This window comes from Parasteatoda tepidariorum, chromosome 3, assembly GCF_982258835.1.
Source record: "Parasteatoda tepidariorum strain Cologne lab strain chromosome 3, Ptep-v5.0, whole genome shotgun sequence".
In the NCBI taxonomy this organism is placed as follows: Eukaryota; Metazoa; Arthropoda; class Arachnida; order Araneae; family Theridiidae; genus Parasteatoda; species Parasteatoda tepidariorum.
In genome coordinates, this window is record NC_141757.1 from 11,518,280 (window position 1) to 11,532,999 (window position 14,720).

Sequence of the window (14,720 nt, forward strand, 5' to 3'; positions counted from 1 at the left end):
TCAATATTACGAAAACTAACACCAATTTATTTATATGTACAAGTGTATATGCTGAGCTGATGTGATGACCGTGTCAAAAATGTCGGCCCCTTTCGGCTAGAGCATGCCGCGTTAAGGATCTCGAAATGGACATAAATTCCTTCGTAAGTAAATATTTTAATCACAATTATCTATAAGATTGAACATTTGTATTACTATAGTTTGGAATTAAATACCATTGAAATGTCAATGGTTGCAAGACTTGAGAAAAGTTTTAAAAATTGGTTGTAACATCTGAAAGTTCGATGATGTAGAAAATCATTTTTCATGTAGTCTGTGCCAATATTGGATTATTAATATTTTCAATTGGTAAAAAACATTGCAAAAATTACAATTCTTGAGCTTTATTGCAAGCTGGATGGAATTAAATCTTGTTTTCAGTAAAAGTAAACACTTTAAGCCTAATTTAGGATGTTAATGATTGTGATCACTGGAAAATATTTATTATCTTAACTTTCCTGTCACATATTACTTGTGAATTTATTTTCTGTAAAGTCAAAAGAATCTCTTTTTGATCTGCCTGTTTATAAACTTTTAGCAACAATACTTAGCTGTATACTCCAAAATAAACTCGTCTTACATTTCTTGACCATATTTGAACATACCTAAATGCGTGACTTACCTTATTTTAATATATGGATTTTTGTTTTAATCTTATGTGTTTCTTGTAGAAAAGTGTAAAAAATCATTCTTAGACAAATTAATATGTGATTTCCTTGATCTGTTTGCAATATGTGTTTGAATTTTCAGTGAATTTTCTTGAATTCTTATACATAGGAGAGCAACTATACTCGTAGGTGTTCTGTTTTATAAAATTGTAACAATATTTAATTTTCATTACCGTATGTACGTTGAGAAGTTTCTTTAAAATTATTTTGCCCTATAAAAGAAAAAATAAACATTTTGGATTTACTAAATTTATTTGTCAGTTGTAGTAAATAAAGAAGTAGTACAAGAGTATGCATGAACCTTGTATTATGATGAGATTTAAAAAACATTAGTCCCTGGAGGATTACTTAGTCAAAGAACCTGTGACTAAATTTATTACCTTTGTCTAATTAGATCATTATTTACTTGTCCAAAGGACTGATAATTGAATATTACTAGTCTAAGCCTATTATTTTCTGGTTTGTTTTCAAATTTCTTAAAGACTTTTTTAAAATAATAAACTGAATATATAAATTAAAATATAGGATCTGTGCAATGTTCGCAATTATGATAGGCTGTTTTGTGAGAGAAACATAAACCAGAACTAAGATCACAAAACCAAAAAAGCACATCCTTATATCAAGGGTGATTGTAATCCGAGCGGGGATACTTCAGAATTCCGGGTTTTTCGTATCATTAGTCCAGATCTAAAAACTAGAAGGGCTTATGGTTTTTGTGCAATTATTGCATAATTCCACATATCTCAAGACCCTTGTTTCACTTCAAAAACTTGTAATTTTGAAGTGTTAGTTCATTCCTGTTCAAAACATTTATGTGCATTCTTATGCCTACTTGATTCTTTTTGTTTGGGAGGATTTTCGCCAATTTGAATATTTGGAATTGCACCAGTATTTGCTAATATTGAGATTCTTATTCATGCAATTTTAATATTCCCTGTGGCAGATTTTTTTCAGGCTTTCTGTGACATTCCTCTCTAATACTGATATCTTTCTGTAAGATACTTATAAATAACAAAAATACATGTTACTAATTTTAAGTAACCAAAGTGTTCACTTCAAAAAAATAAATAAAAAAAAATCGGATAAAATTAAATAATTTTTTAATTGAATATGTAATATTTTTTTTAATTCTAATATTATGATCGAAATTCTTGCATTTTGTACGCAGTTAATGCACTAATTATTCCTTTTTCACATTATTAAAAACAGATTCGTAGCAGAAACTACCGAAAAAAGATCGACGGCGAAATTGCAAATCGGATTCTTCAAAAAGGGGTTGCTAAATCCACGTTTTTATTTCGTGATTCAGTTGTAATAAATAGTATCATATTACAAATATTGGATTTTAAAAGTTATGTGGAAATCAGTAGTAATATCTGCATGAAAAAATAGGAAGAAAATAAAACCAAATTTTTGCTTTATTATTATTTGTTTTTCCATTATTCTCCAAGGAGAATAGAAGAATCACAAACATTTTTTTTCCCACTCCGATGCACGAGAAAGGCATCTTTGGAATATAATTCTGAATAAAAGATAAAAACTTTTGAAAATTTCTGCAAAAAAGATAAGCAAAATTTTTTACTGCCCAAGGGAAAAATCTTTCTGCAAGTTACCTTCTATGACAATGTCGCCACGGGGAAATATTAAATTATGATTCTTGTATTTACTTGATTTCAAAGCTATGTATTGCAATTAGTTTTAATTTGATTTTTAAAATTTTACATCGCAATTCCTATTCACGTGATTTTAAAATTCAATATCCTGATTTTTATTTGCTTGGTTTAAATTCCTAACATCGCGATCCATATTTACGAGAGTTTGAAATCCAATGCCCCGATTAGTATTCACAAATTTTTAAAATCCAGTAGTGCAAATTGGTATTCTCGTGTTTGTTATATCTAATTGCATTTTTCGCATTTATGCATGATTTAAAAACTACGCATTACGATTCCTATCCATGCGATTTTAAAATTCAATATCATGATCCATGTAAAAAGTAAGTTTTTTTCTTGAATTCGTGACTCTGAAGGTGTAATATTCTGAATTAGTAGGTAATTAATTATAAATGTTAGATAAAAAAATTATGTTAAATATAAGACATGTATGTGGTACATAAATTGATATAGATTTAATGGACATAAAACTTTTAAGGTTTTTCATTTTTTGGCACATGATTTTGTTGATTTTTTTCTTTTTAGTTCTTGCCACAGTTTCCACATTTTTTAAAATTAACCTGATAATCCCTGTGGCAGAATTTCTTCTCTCTATTTGTGAAAAAACTCTGAAGCTCTAATATACTTTTACAAGATACTAACTAGCATATATATCACTAATTTAGGATAAAAAAAAAGCTGTGTTTACAAACATATATATATATATAATAAAATATAATATACATGGTATCCGCTCACCTGGAAAGTCATGAATTTCGGTTTTGAGCAAAATTTGTCATGAAATGTCGTGATTTTAACTATTTTCTTAAAAAAAGTCAAGGAAAGTCATGAATTTAGGTGACCATAAAATCTAATTATTAAACTGGAATTTACCCCTACCCCAATTTCTTCGTGTTCCGAATATCTGAATTTGTAACAAACTCCCCACTCACAGTTATATTTTATTAAAATATAAAATGTTTTTATCAAGCTCTTTAAAAATTGTGTTCTTTTAAGGAATGAAAAAAAAAAAAAAAAACTTCATTTCTAGAGCAAATTATGTTTTAAACTTCTGTGATTTCAGAATTTTTCTTTTATCAATTTAAAATTCTAGCTGAAGCAAATCAGTGATTGGCGAATTATTTTTGTTCCGAAATGAGAACTGAAAAATAAGAAGTATTTCTTTCCCTTGAACAAGAAAAGTATCTTTAGAATTTAATTCTGCGGAAAAAAGAAAAATAATTACTTTTGTATTTTTTCAGATATTTTATTTCTTCAAATCTTTATTTTCTCTGTTTTTTAAATTAAAAATCTTAATTTAAGTAGAAAGATGCACGGTATAATAGTTTTGGTTACTCCTATAATTTCAATTAATGGTACTATGATGCTTTTTTAAATTTACTATTGTGTTTTTGTCGGAGAAAATTGTAACTTCGTAAAATCATGAAAAATTCTTGGAATTAGTCATGGAAAGTCGCTGAAAATCTTAAATGTAGCAGCTACCCTGAATATATTTTTTTTAATTGAACATGTAATAATTTTTATTCTATTATTATGGGTAATATTCTCGAATTTTCTTGCCAGAAAGTGATTATCTAAATTTATGATTCAAATTTTGCGTATAAAATTTCTATAGAAAAGAAAACTAAAATTTTCTACTTTTCAAAAGAAAAATCTTTCTTCAAGAATTCTGTAGCTTTCTGCTGCAATGTCAGTGGCCAACAATGCTCGACTTCGGTGTTCTACTGAGAACTGTGTCCTTAGGATTAGTCCACTGCAGAACAAGAGTCTGATCTGAGAATTTGAGTTGAAATTTCTATTCTCTTTTGGTTCTTTTCTAATCTCTCATATTTTTGCTTTTTCTTTATTATATTGTTAAAATTCATATTTAAAAATAGTAATATATTCATATTGTAAAAATTCATATTTCTAAAATAGTAATGATTACTTATTTAATGACTTGGGTTGAGAAATCATTTTTGCTTTTTACAGACAATTTTTTCTCTTGCCCCCAATTTGAAATTTTTTTTTTGTAAGTTCGATCTCATTCATTTTCTATAAATCACTATCTATTATATACCATACATGCCATCTAAAATATCTGCCTTCGCTTTCCACCAAATCTGTACATCAAAGATGCAGTTTCTCCTTATTCTTCTCTCAACCATTAACATAGCAGAAACTGTTTCTCACATAGTATAGTATTTGTTTGTATTTCTCTCAGCACTTTTCATGAAAAAGGGGTAAAAATGTCACTGTCATATTCCTGCAGAAGGCAATTGACACATGCCGCAAAATTTTTTATACCTTTCGCACTTACAAGTGTTCTTTATTTTTGTATTTAAAAATTATCATAAAAAGAAATTTTAACAATTAAACATTAATGAACATGAAATTCAGAAGACAAAGTTGGGTTATATTTATTTGTAAATTGTGATTGACTACCTGCTTATATTCTAATTTCTATGTTTTTCCTTAGGATTTAGAATTTTATGATTTTGAAAATGCTAGCGAAGAGGAAATTCAAGAAATACATGCTATACTTAAAGGCCCTGGAAATAATGGCTCTGTGGAGGTATTAATTTCTAAGTTAAAATGGCATGATTGTTTTTATTAAATCTTTTTGTATAACTTAGTTTTTTAATTACGATTTTTTTTATATTTAGCTTCCATGGGAAATAACTTTAAAAGAAAATTGTAATGAATCTCTTCCGGAAAAAGAAGGTAAGAATATATAAATTATTAGTATTTTTTTTTTATCTTATGCTTTTTTTAAAATTTATTATTCTTTATTGCCAATGCAAAAAAGGAAATGAGGACTTTCCTTGTCGCTGTGTAAGAAAATACAATCAAACCCCTGTTTAACGAACCCCTAATACTGAATAGGACTGGATGATATAAGAAATTTTATATTGTGATGCGTCGTCAGTTTTGCATCGCGATATAGTATTTTTGAAATTCATTTACTTGTAAGGCGCAGAAAGTCAGATTTCTATCAAAACTGCATACTCAGATTGATTTAAATCAATTTATGAATTTGATGTATATGTTTTGCTTAAGAAAGATTTTAATGTTATATTTTCTAAAAATGATCGCTCAAATAACGAAAGATTTCTTAGTTTAAAAAATAAATAATAAAAAAATAAATAAAATTGAAATTTACCAATATATTTGCCAAACAGTATAGAAAGAAAATTCAAAAAATAACTTCGTTAAAAATTATTTGTATGCTTAAAACAAAGTGCTAAATAAATTAAACAGAAAAGAAAAAAAACACTTTTAAAACAACACTATTTTTTATCCTTATTATTTCACATAAATAATAAAGTTAAATTGAATAATTACCGAATTCTGAACGAAAAAACAAAGTAAGGTTTAATTTCTTAAAAATAAAAACAAAAGAATTATGATATTCGCTATTATATTCAACTTACAATATTGAAAGAAAATTAAAAAACATGATTTTACTCTTGAATAAAACGAAGTGCTAAATGATTTTAAAAAAAGAAGTCGCAATCGCAAACATTACTAATTTTTTGAAATAAACAAAGTTGATTGACTTATGTCCAAATCCAAAAGAGGAAAAATAAGTTTTGTTATAATTTTATTTATAAAAATGAAAACAACTAAAGATTTATAAATTTAAAATCAGTAATAAAAACCCATTAAATTATTATTTTATCCAAAAAGATTTTAATAAATTAAAATAAAGTAAAAAATAGCCTAACAAATTTAATTACTTTTTAATTTAATTCTTTATGGGCACCTTAAATTAGATTTCCGTTTGTAATAAATTCAATAATGTAAAATAATACTTAAACATATAATATCAAAATTAATTTTCACATTTAAAAAAAAAAAGAGTTTTGTTTAAAAAAAATAATTTACCTAATTAATTAAGAAACACTTCTTTATATGTTTTTTTCAATAATAGATTACGTTCGGAACAAGGAAACGACGGTGATCACAAAGTCTGAAATAATCTAAAAGAAACGATATCAAATCGCGGCAAAGAAGAAAAAAAAAAAACTAAGAGGTGCGGAAACGAACATGCGAGATCACGATATATGTTCTCAAAACTGATTCTGATTCTACCGCTCATCAATCAAGGCCGTTTCAATATAACGATACATACATTGTCTTCCCCAGCGCAAGTTGGCATCGGAACGTAAGTGATCCTTGCGTGTCTTGTATCGTTATATCGTTCGTCTTCTTTACTCGACGCCTTAAATCAGATTTCTGATGCATCGCCTGGAGCGAAAGTCATTGTATCGGCCTGCCGATACAGGCGTTAAATTGATATATTGCGATATATCGATTTATAGCCCAGTTCTAATACTGAATCTCGCTATTTAACACATTTTATGGAGTAGATTCAAAGGAAGCAATGAATATCGGCTCTGACACTGATGAGTTTGAAATCCGCAGCAAGATGTTATTTTTCAAACTCATGAAGAGAAGAAATTAACTTTTAAATTTAGAAATCAAGGAAATAAGCAAACTTTTGAGATTTAATGTCAAATCAATCAGCACGTAATCATTTGTTGTATTTTACGTTCCTAAATAAAAACAATAAAAAATTCTTTTAATTTGGCTTTTGTTTAAACATCGTAAATTTTCTTTAATTAAAATATTTAGTTCATATTTATATTACTCTATAAAATGCATATATTTTTTGTACTTTCATTCTGTAAGTTTCTTTTGGGTTAGAATTTATATTCTCCATCCCAATATTCATGTATATATACATATATATATAGGTAGGTATATATTTGATAAATTAATTATTGTGAAAAATTTGAAAAAAATGTGTCAGTTTTTTTAGGTTTAAATAAGTATAAATAATCAGGGCTGATTGTGCTCCGGAAAAAATCCGGATTTCCGGAATTTTCGCTAACAGTGATCCAGATGTTTCCGGAGATCGAAGGTCCAGAAGTGTCAAAAAATCATAGATCACAAAGTTTCCGGAAATCAAATTTTCAAAGGTGGAACTTAAAAACACAGTTTATTTTATTTGTTTGTAAGGAAGATCCAGAGAGATACTTTATAAGCTTATATTCATGATTAATATTAATTTTTTATCTGTAAATAGTTGTTATAATCATAAACTCAAGAAAGAAAGACATATTTGTAAATTTTAATTACTTCTCCAGGTCATCATAGGTATGTGTAAAATTTTAAATATATTTTAAGAAAACTAAGAAATATTGAGAAAAAGGGAAAAAAAACTTGTTTAAATTTTTTTCAATTTAAACTTCTTTTTTTTTTAACTCAAGAAATTTTCCGGAATTTTGACTTAGGCTCACAATAATTAATAATTAAAAGATTTTAATTTTCTGCAAATTGTATTAAGTTTACTGATAAAAATTTTTAGTGCTTAGAACACTAAGGTTTATATAAAAATTATCATATTTGCTGCTAACACGACTAAATATGCGTGTGGCCCTTTGTTAATCTACCTTCTCAGTAAGTGGCCCTTCACCCAAAAAGATTGTGCATCCCTAATCTGTATGGATATTTTTTGGGAAATCACAAAGTTTGCACTGAATTACCAATCACTTATTTTACAAAGTATTAAAGACTTATTATTATTTCACTTGATTTGTGCTTTTTAAGAATTTACAGTATTCTTGCAGTTTTATGAAAAGGAAAAGAAGGAAACAATATCTTCTCAATCATATTATTTTTAAAAAGTACTGTTTGAGGTGTTCACTTGTGTAATACTAGGAAATTCTGACACATATTCACATATAACTTCAAAAACTTTTACCTATTAATCATTTTATTTAAAAGTAATAGAAATTAACAATTCAATAAATTTTCGATGTGGTGGATTGAAACACCATTTACATTTAATAAGTTACTTTTCACAATTGTCTTAATTATTTTTTTTTCTTTCCATAAATTATTAAAACTTTTTTTTTTCTCAATATTTAGGCAAGGAAAAGTTGTAGTTACTAATACATATATTTCTTTATTTTATTTTCAAATTAGGAGTACATTTTCTTACCGGCGTGTTTATACAGTTTCCTGCTTAGTAGTTTTTACTCTTTTGAACCTTAGTAGTTAAGGTGAATAATTTTGAATAAGGTGGGAAACTTGCATACGGATCAATTTAATTTTTCTTCAGTGAATCTTTTTATTGTAAAATTTAAAACTTGCTTCAGTTTTGAAATTTCACAGCAGTTAAAAAAAATTATGTACTTTATTAGTAAATTACTGAAAAATTTATATCTTTTTGGTTAGATCTTGTGTTGAAATAAATTCTGTTTAATGATTATTTAATATTTTTATAAAGAAGAACTAAATGATTGTGGTTCCTGAATAAAATTCTAAATGGTCTATCTATTCAACAACAAATGATCATCTTCCCCCGCCCCCCTTTTTTTTTTTTTTTTTTACTGAAATATGTTGAAAGCCCTGCAGGCAAAAAAAAATTTTGAGAATTATTGTCAAATTTAATTCGGCTAAAAATAAGAAAGAGATAAAATAATTTATCTTTTTGCAGGTATTTAGCACATATAAGAATTTTTTTTCTTCTTATCAATAACATTTTTAGAACAATATTGTGACTGTGGTCTTTTGAGGATTTGTGTGTGTGTGGTTTTTTGAATACTGGCTTCGTCCTCAAAAAATGTACTCTTGCGATACCCATGTATGCACACAAAAACCTTTCTCATTTATAAGTTTAAATTTGTGTTTCAAGAGCCTAGTAACATTAGTAGTGGTACATCAGTAGTAGTACATTGAGCAGTTTCTGAAAAACTTAATATTTTGCTCAAAAATTTTAATTAAAAGTTGATTATAATATTGATTCTTACCAGATTTTAAATGAAGTTGGTAATTATGTTAACATCTAATTTGGATGACAAGTAATTGATTACTGGTAATCATTTTTTTTTAAAAATGTACAATAAAAAAGCTGTATTTGTTTTTAGAAAAATGTATTAGTTTGATATTTTACTAACCATTTTTAGCCATTTTCTATTGCTGATATATATATATATATTTTTCTCTTTTTAGATACACTAGAGAAAATAGATGTAAAAAGTACCAAATGTCTGGGATCTGTTGTTGGCCCAGCTTTACATTTTGCAACCCCACAATCTCCTTTATCACCTCCAGTTGCACGTCTACCTCCACCAACAGTAGAAGCATTCATTGCACCCCCTACTAGTGTAAGTCCATATCCAAATCCTCCTTACATTGTGTCTAGGACGATACCTTATCTACGTGCCTATCATCATATGGGAATGCCATTCTTTGCATGTCCAATACCAGGAAGTGCTGGGGAAGCCAGCCCTATACCTTCACCTTATGGGCAGTTTGTACCAGTAGTTCCTGCAACTGTTGCGCAAGAGAAATATATGGGGCATATTGATTCTGAATCTAATCAAAAGAGCAGCAACAGCAAACCAACTGAAAAACAATATAATAATCGCCGTAGCAAAAAGAAATTGGACTATTCTACGTCATCTGAGACTGTTGCAGATGTTTACCGAGAAGTAACTCTAGATGGGACTTCTCCAACTGTTAGTAGTGATCGTCCACCTTTAGTGCCTTTACCTGTACCACCATCTACGTTTGGTGTCGCAGGTGGGACAATTCCTTTACATGGTTATCCCCCAGGTTTGCACACTCTTCCATACCCCCAGATGACTGGGCCGCAAGCTCCATCAGCCGCAATGTATTATGTTCCCGTATTTAACCACCCCTATAGCAGTTACTTGCCTTCTCCATCTGCTCCAATGGTGCTTCCGGTCAACCTTCAACCGGAGGACACCACCTCCCCAGTCAGTAGTTCTTGTGAAAATGCAGAACCCGCTTTGCTCGCCAAAACTAGTGAGATTGTCCCACACGTCCAGTCGAACTGTGAACAACAGAAACAGTCTTCCGAAGAGAAGACTACAGACTCTGCTGCCAAAAATATGTCAGAGGGAGAGGACATTACGGACTGCAACTCCTCTTCCGACTATCCTAACAGTAAGAGCATAAGCTCGTCTCCTGACTATATTCCCGATCCGGGAATAGTTACAGATGACTTTTACGATAAATGTGCCGCTTCGACTTGCGAGGAAGACGTGAAACAGGCTGACTCTTCTCGATGTTGGGCCGACCTGTTCAAGAAGCCTCGCTCCGAAATCAACGGTATCGACCACCAGCAGAGGCACACGTTAGATAAAGATGAACTTTATACAAATGGAAAACATTATGCGTCTTCTAGTGATGTTCATTAATTTCATAAAACTAGCAATAAATTTGCTGCGTAATATATTTTGCATAAAAAGCATTTTTAAAGCGAGTCTGCCCTCGTGTTTTTTGAGTGATATATTGTTGTGATCTTGATTGAAAGATTGAGCTTTTGTGCATAAATATATTTAAATTATTAGATTAATAGAAAAGTATTGTTTGTGCTCTTTCTCTCATATCTGCCACATTTCACTATTTTTTTTTGAAAAGTGGATTTCAGCTGTTTGAGGCTGTGAAAAAAATTATATATATATTATAACTGGACTGTGCTTTACTAACTTTACTATTGTAAGATTGCTGTGTTTTAATTTTTATCTTGTTCTTTACATATAAATTGTATATACATTTTTATATTAATAGTCATTAAATAAGGTCTTTAGTAAATGTGTTTGAATTTGTAGGCGTGTTTTTAAAAATTAGATTTAAATTGATTGTTGTAATTATTCAGAAATGAACTAGTGATCTATTTGCCTGAATCATGCTGTTGTGACAGAAAAATTCATTGTAAAATGTTATGGCACTGACCATGCAAAGCAATTGTTAATTCTCAAAAATATTTGCAATTTTTCTTACATAAAATTTAACTGTTGATAAGTAGTCATGCAATAAAGGTTAATGTTATAAAATTGTGAAAGCTACTTGCAGAAATAAAATTTTTATAGTGTAGCTACTGAGATTTGCATTTGATTTTTTACCTTGTCTCATTTTATATAATAATTTTTTATTTGTTTTGTAGATATTTTTCAATTTTTTGTTGCATGACAAAGAAAAGATGAATAATAATAATAAAAAACTAAATGTTTATAACTTAAATTTGCTTTTCTTTCATTAAAACTTTCAGTTTGATACATAACAAGCAGCTAGCTTGCAGATGATATATACAATCCATTTTTTTTTCCCCTTAAAAAATCAGCTTTAGAGCTGGCTATACTTCGTTTCACCTCAAGTTGGCACTACAGGGAAAGGTAGGAAATGTAATACTACGCCTTTGAAAAGTAGTTATTCGCTATTTCCGAATTAATTACAGTTTATGTGTGAATGCAAATATAAATAAATTTTGTACAATACGAAATATGTATCTTGAAACAAGTTTTAGAAGTTTTTTCATGATTAAATATATTTAATTCATAAATACCTTCTCAGGAAAGCGAATATACAAGGGAGGTGTTTGGCGATGAATTAGTTTCCGAGGACGGGATATTGGTGAGTTGGCTATGTTTTCGCACTTGTCAGCCAGCTCTTTCAAGTCTCCTTACCTTTTTTGCATTATTTCAGTTTCTTTCGCAGATTAATTGATTTTATTAGTTGTTATTTATTTATTTTTAGGTTGTTTTTTTTTAAAGTTTGTATTTTATTGCATTAATTGTTAATTTTTGTTTATTTTTTTTGCTAATTACTAAATGTTAGCTTGTTTTTTTTTGCTAGTTTGTTTTTGTAGCCATTAATTCAGCTTTATATGAGATTTTTAAAGACTTGAGAATTTCTTTAGAGAAACAGGGCTGATTGTGCTCCGGAGATCGAAAGTCCAGACGTTTAAAAAAATCATTCATCACAGGAGTTTCCGGAAATCAAATTTTCAAAGGTGGAACTTAAAAACACAGTTTATTTTATTTTTTTGTAAGGGAGTGCCAGAGAGATACTTTCTAAGCTTATATTCATGATTAATATTCATTTTTTGTCAGTAAGCAGTTGTTATATTCATAAACTCAAAAAAGAAAGACACATTTGTGAATTTTAATTACTTCTCCAGGTCATCATAGGTATGTGTAAATGGTATAGGTACGTGTAAAATTTTTAATATATATTAAGTAAACTAAGAACTATTGAGAAAAAGGAAGAAAAAAACCTTGTTTAAATTTTTTCTAATTTTTCAATTTAAACTGTTTTTGTTTTTTTTTAACTCTGGAAATTTTCCGGAATTTTGACTTTGGCTCACAATCACCCCTGGAGAAAAGAAAAAGGCAATCTTCCATTATAGAGAGATTTTTTAGCTAAGTTCTTTTGTTTCACGGAAGCAAATATACTTCAGGAAAAAAAATTAGTTTTATAATAAAAAAAAACTTTACAGAAAAAAATGTTACTTTTTATAAAAACAAAGAAAAGTAAATATTATAAAACATATGTATGATCTTTTTCATGATCAATGCTTTCTTGCCTATGTTGATTTTTCCTTCCCCTACAAAACACCAATGTTGGATAAATTAAAACATATAAATTTATTAAAAAAAAAAGGTTGCATACAAAAATAAGTATCTAAAGTAAAGTATTTATGAGCATATTTTTTTTACTTAGTTTTAATAAATAAAAAACTATCTTTTTTAATTATAATTTTATTTCGTTTAAAACTAATTTCATTTAGTTAAAAAAAAAATCTGTCTTTTAAAAAAAAATTATAGTAAGAAATCAGCTTACAATTAGTATCTCAAATCAATTATTATTAGAAATGCTCTAGAAAAATCTTGCTCTTTTCTATATTTTGCTCAAAATTTTAGTAAGATTCTTAGGAGAGAAAAAATATTGGCGCTTTGTTTTCTTTAACGCCAATATTGCCACCACTTTCTCTTTTTTTTTGCTACCTAACGCCCCCAACTATCTTTGAGCAACCCAGTTTCCATGACAATGGCTGCAATCCAGTCTACCTACCTTTCTCTCCAGTACCAACTTGAGGTGAAACGAAGTATAGCTTGCAATTCCTAAATAAAAAACTATTACTATACTATTGCCAATGATCCTTATAACAAGTTTTCTGTATAAATGTTTTAAGATTTTAGCTGACTCTGTTTTCACCCAATTTCTGATCTACTTCATTGTGTTGAAGGCAGGATTTACAAAGGGGAAGGCCCAACCCAGTAAAACCCAGTGTTTTTTTTTTTTTTTTTTTTAGATTGGACACACTTGAAAAAACCCAAATTAATACCCACCAGGTCAGTTTTTTCACATTTTATCATTTCCAATCAATTTAAACCTAATTGTTCTTTGAAATTATTAACTTATTTTTTTATAAGTTTATCTTAGTAACTTTTTGTCAACAGAATTATGATGAACAAATGAGCTAAAATACTTGAAATAAATAAAGTACATGATTAAAAAAAATATTTTGCTAAATTATAATATATTATTTATCTACAAAACAAATTAAGTGTAATATGCATACTCATACTTATTGCATAATTTATTTGTATTGAAAACTCTTCAGTGATAGTTAAAGTACATCTTCAACTGATCCAGATTACTTCGATCTAATATTTTAAAATGATCCAAAATTGAAAAATAATCAAATCTTATTGGTATAAAGGGGAAACTTACTATAATAGAAATATTTATGGTTATGAACATAATTAGGAATTATTACATATTAAGATATCTATAAATATAGTTCGTTCACCAGGAGTTGGGCACTTGGCTCCACCTCCTCGGACGCAGAGTTCATTTCAGTGCGGGAGTAAGATAAGATACATCTTCGCTCTTGAAATTGAGACAACCATCAATGCGCACTAAACGCAAACAATGAATTCTTTTCCAGTCACTTACTTCGCTTTATCATCTGCTACTATACCTGTTGTTACTCGAGCTAATCAAATACATTTTAAATTTGAAAACTGCTCTTTTTCCAGCAATTTTTTTAAAAAAGACAAACTATTCACTCAAAAGAGAGAAATATCAAATTTATAAAATAAAATGCACATAAAAATTGCGAAATAAATATTTTTGTAATATGATTGCCAAATAGCAACCTTGTTTAGGATTGTTCACATCCTTCTCCCAAAAATAGCATCATTGGATACCACGAGATGAAGGCGGAGCCAACTCCTGGTGAACTAACTATATTTATGATAAATAAAAAACTGACTAACAGCTATTAAAAAAATTAAATAAAATTGTAAAGTTGAAGAAAAAAGTATCCTCTTAATTCTTAAAAGAAAGAACAAATAATATTTTCTTAAAAAAAAAAAGCATCCGTAAAACGCTAAAAAAATATAGTCTATCAGGAACACTTTTAAAAATGCTGCACTATGTTAAAAACAGATTATGTGCAAAAGTTCCATCTTTACTGCCGTTTTATAATAAAAACGTCTATTAAAAATAAAAGTGTGTTAATAGGAAAAGCTAG

The 14,720-nt window shown here is 28.5% G+C and overlaps 1 protein-coding gene across 1 annotated transcript; it reads left to right on the plus strand.

Annotated features, from left to right (window-relative positions):
- The first annotated feature begins 6 nt into the window (after positions 1 to 6).
- LOC107440450 (uncharacterized) lies at positions 7 to 11,422 on the plus strand. The gene is made up of 4 exons (XM_016053366.5): positions 7 to 143; positions 4,839 to 4,934; positions 5,026 to 5,083; positions 9,383 to 11,422. Exons 1-4 carry the CDS (start codon positions 126 to 128, stop codon positions 10,594 to 10,596), a joined length of 1,386 nt encoding a protein of 461 aa, XP_015908852.3. The 5' UTR covers positions 7 to 125; the 3' UTR covers positions 10,597 to 11,422.
- Positions 11,423 to 14,720: the final 3,298 nt, after the last annotated feature.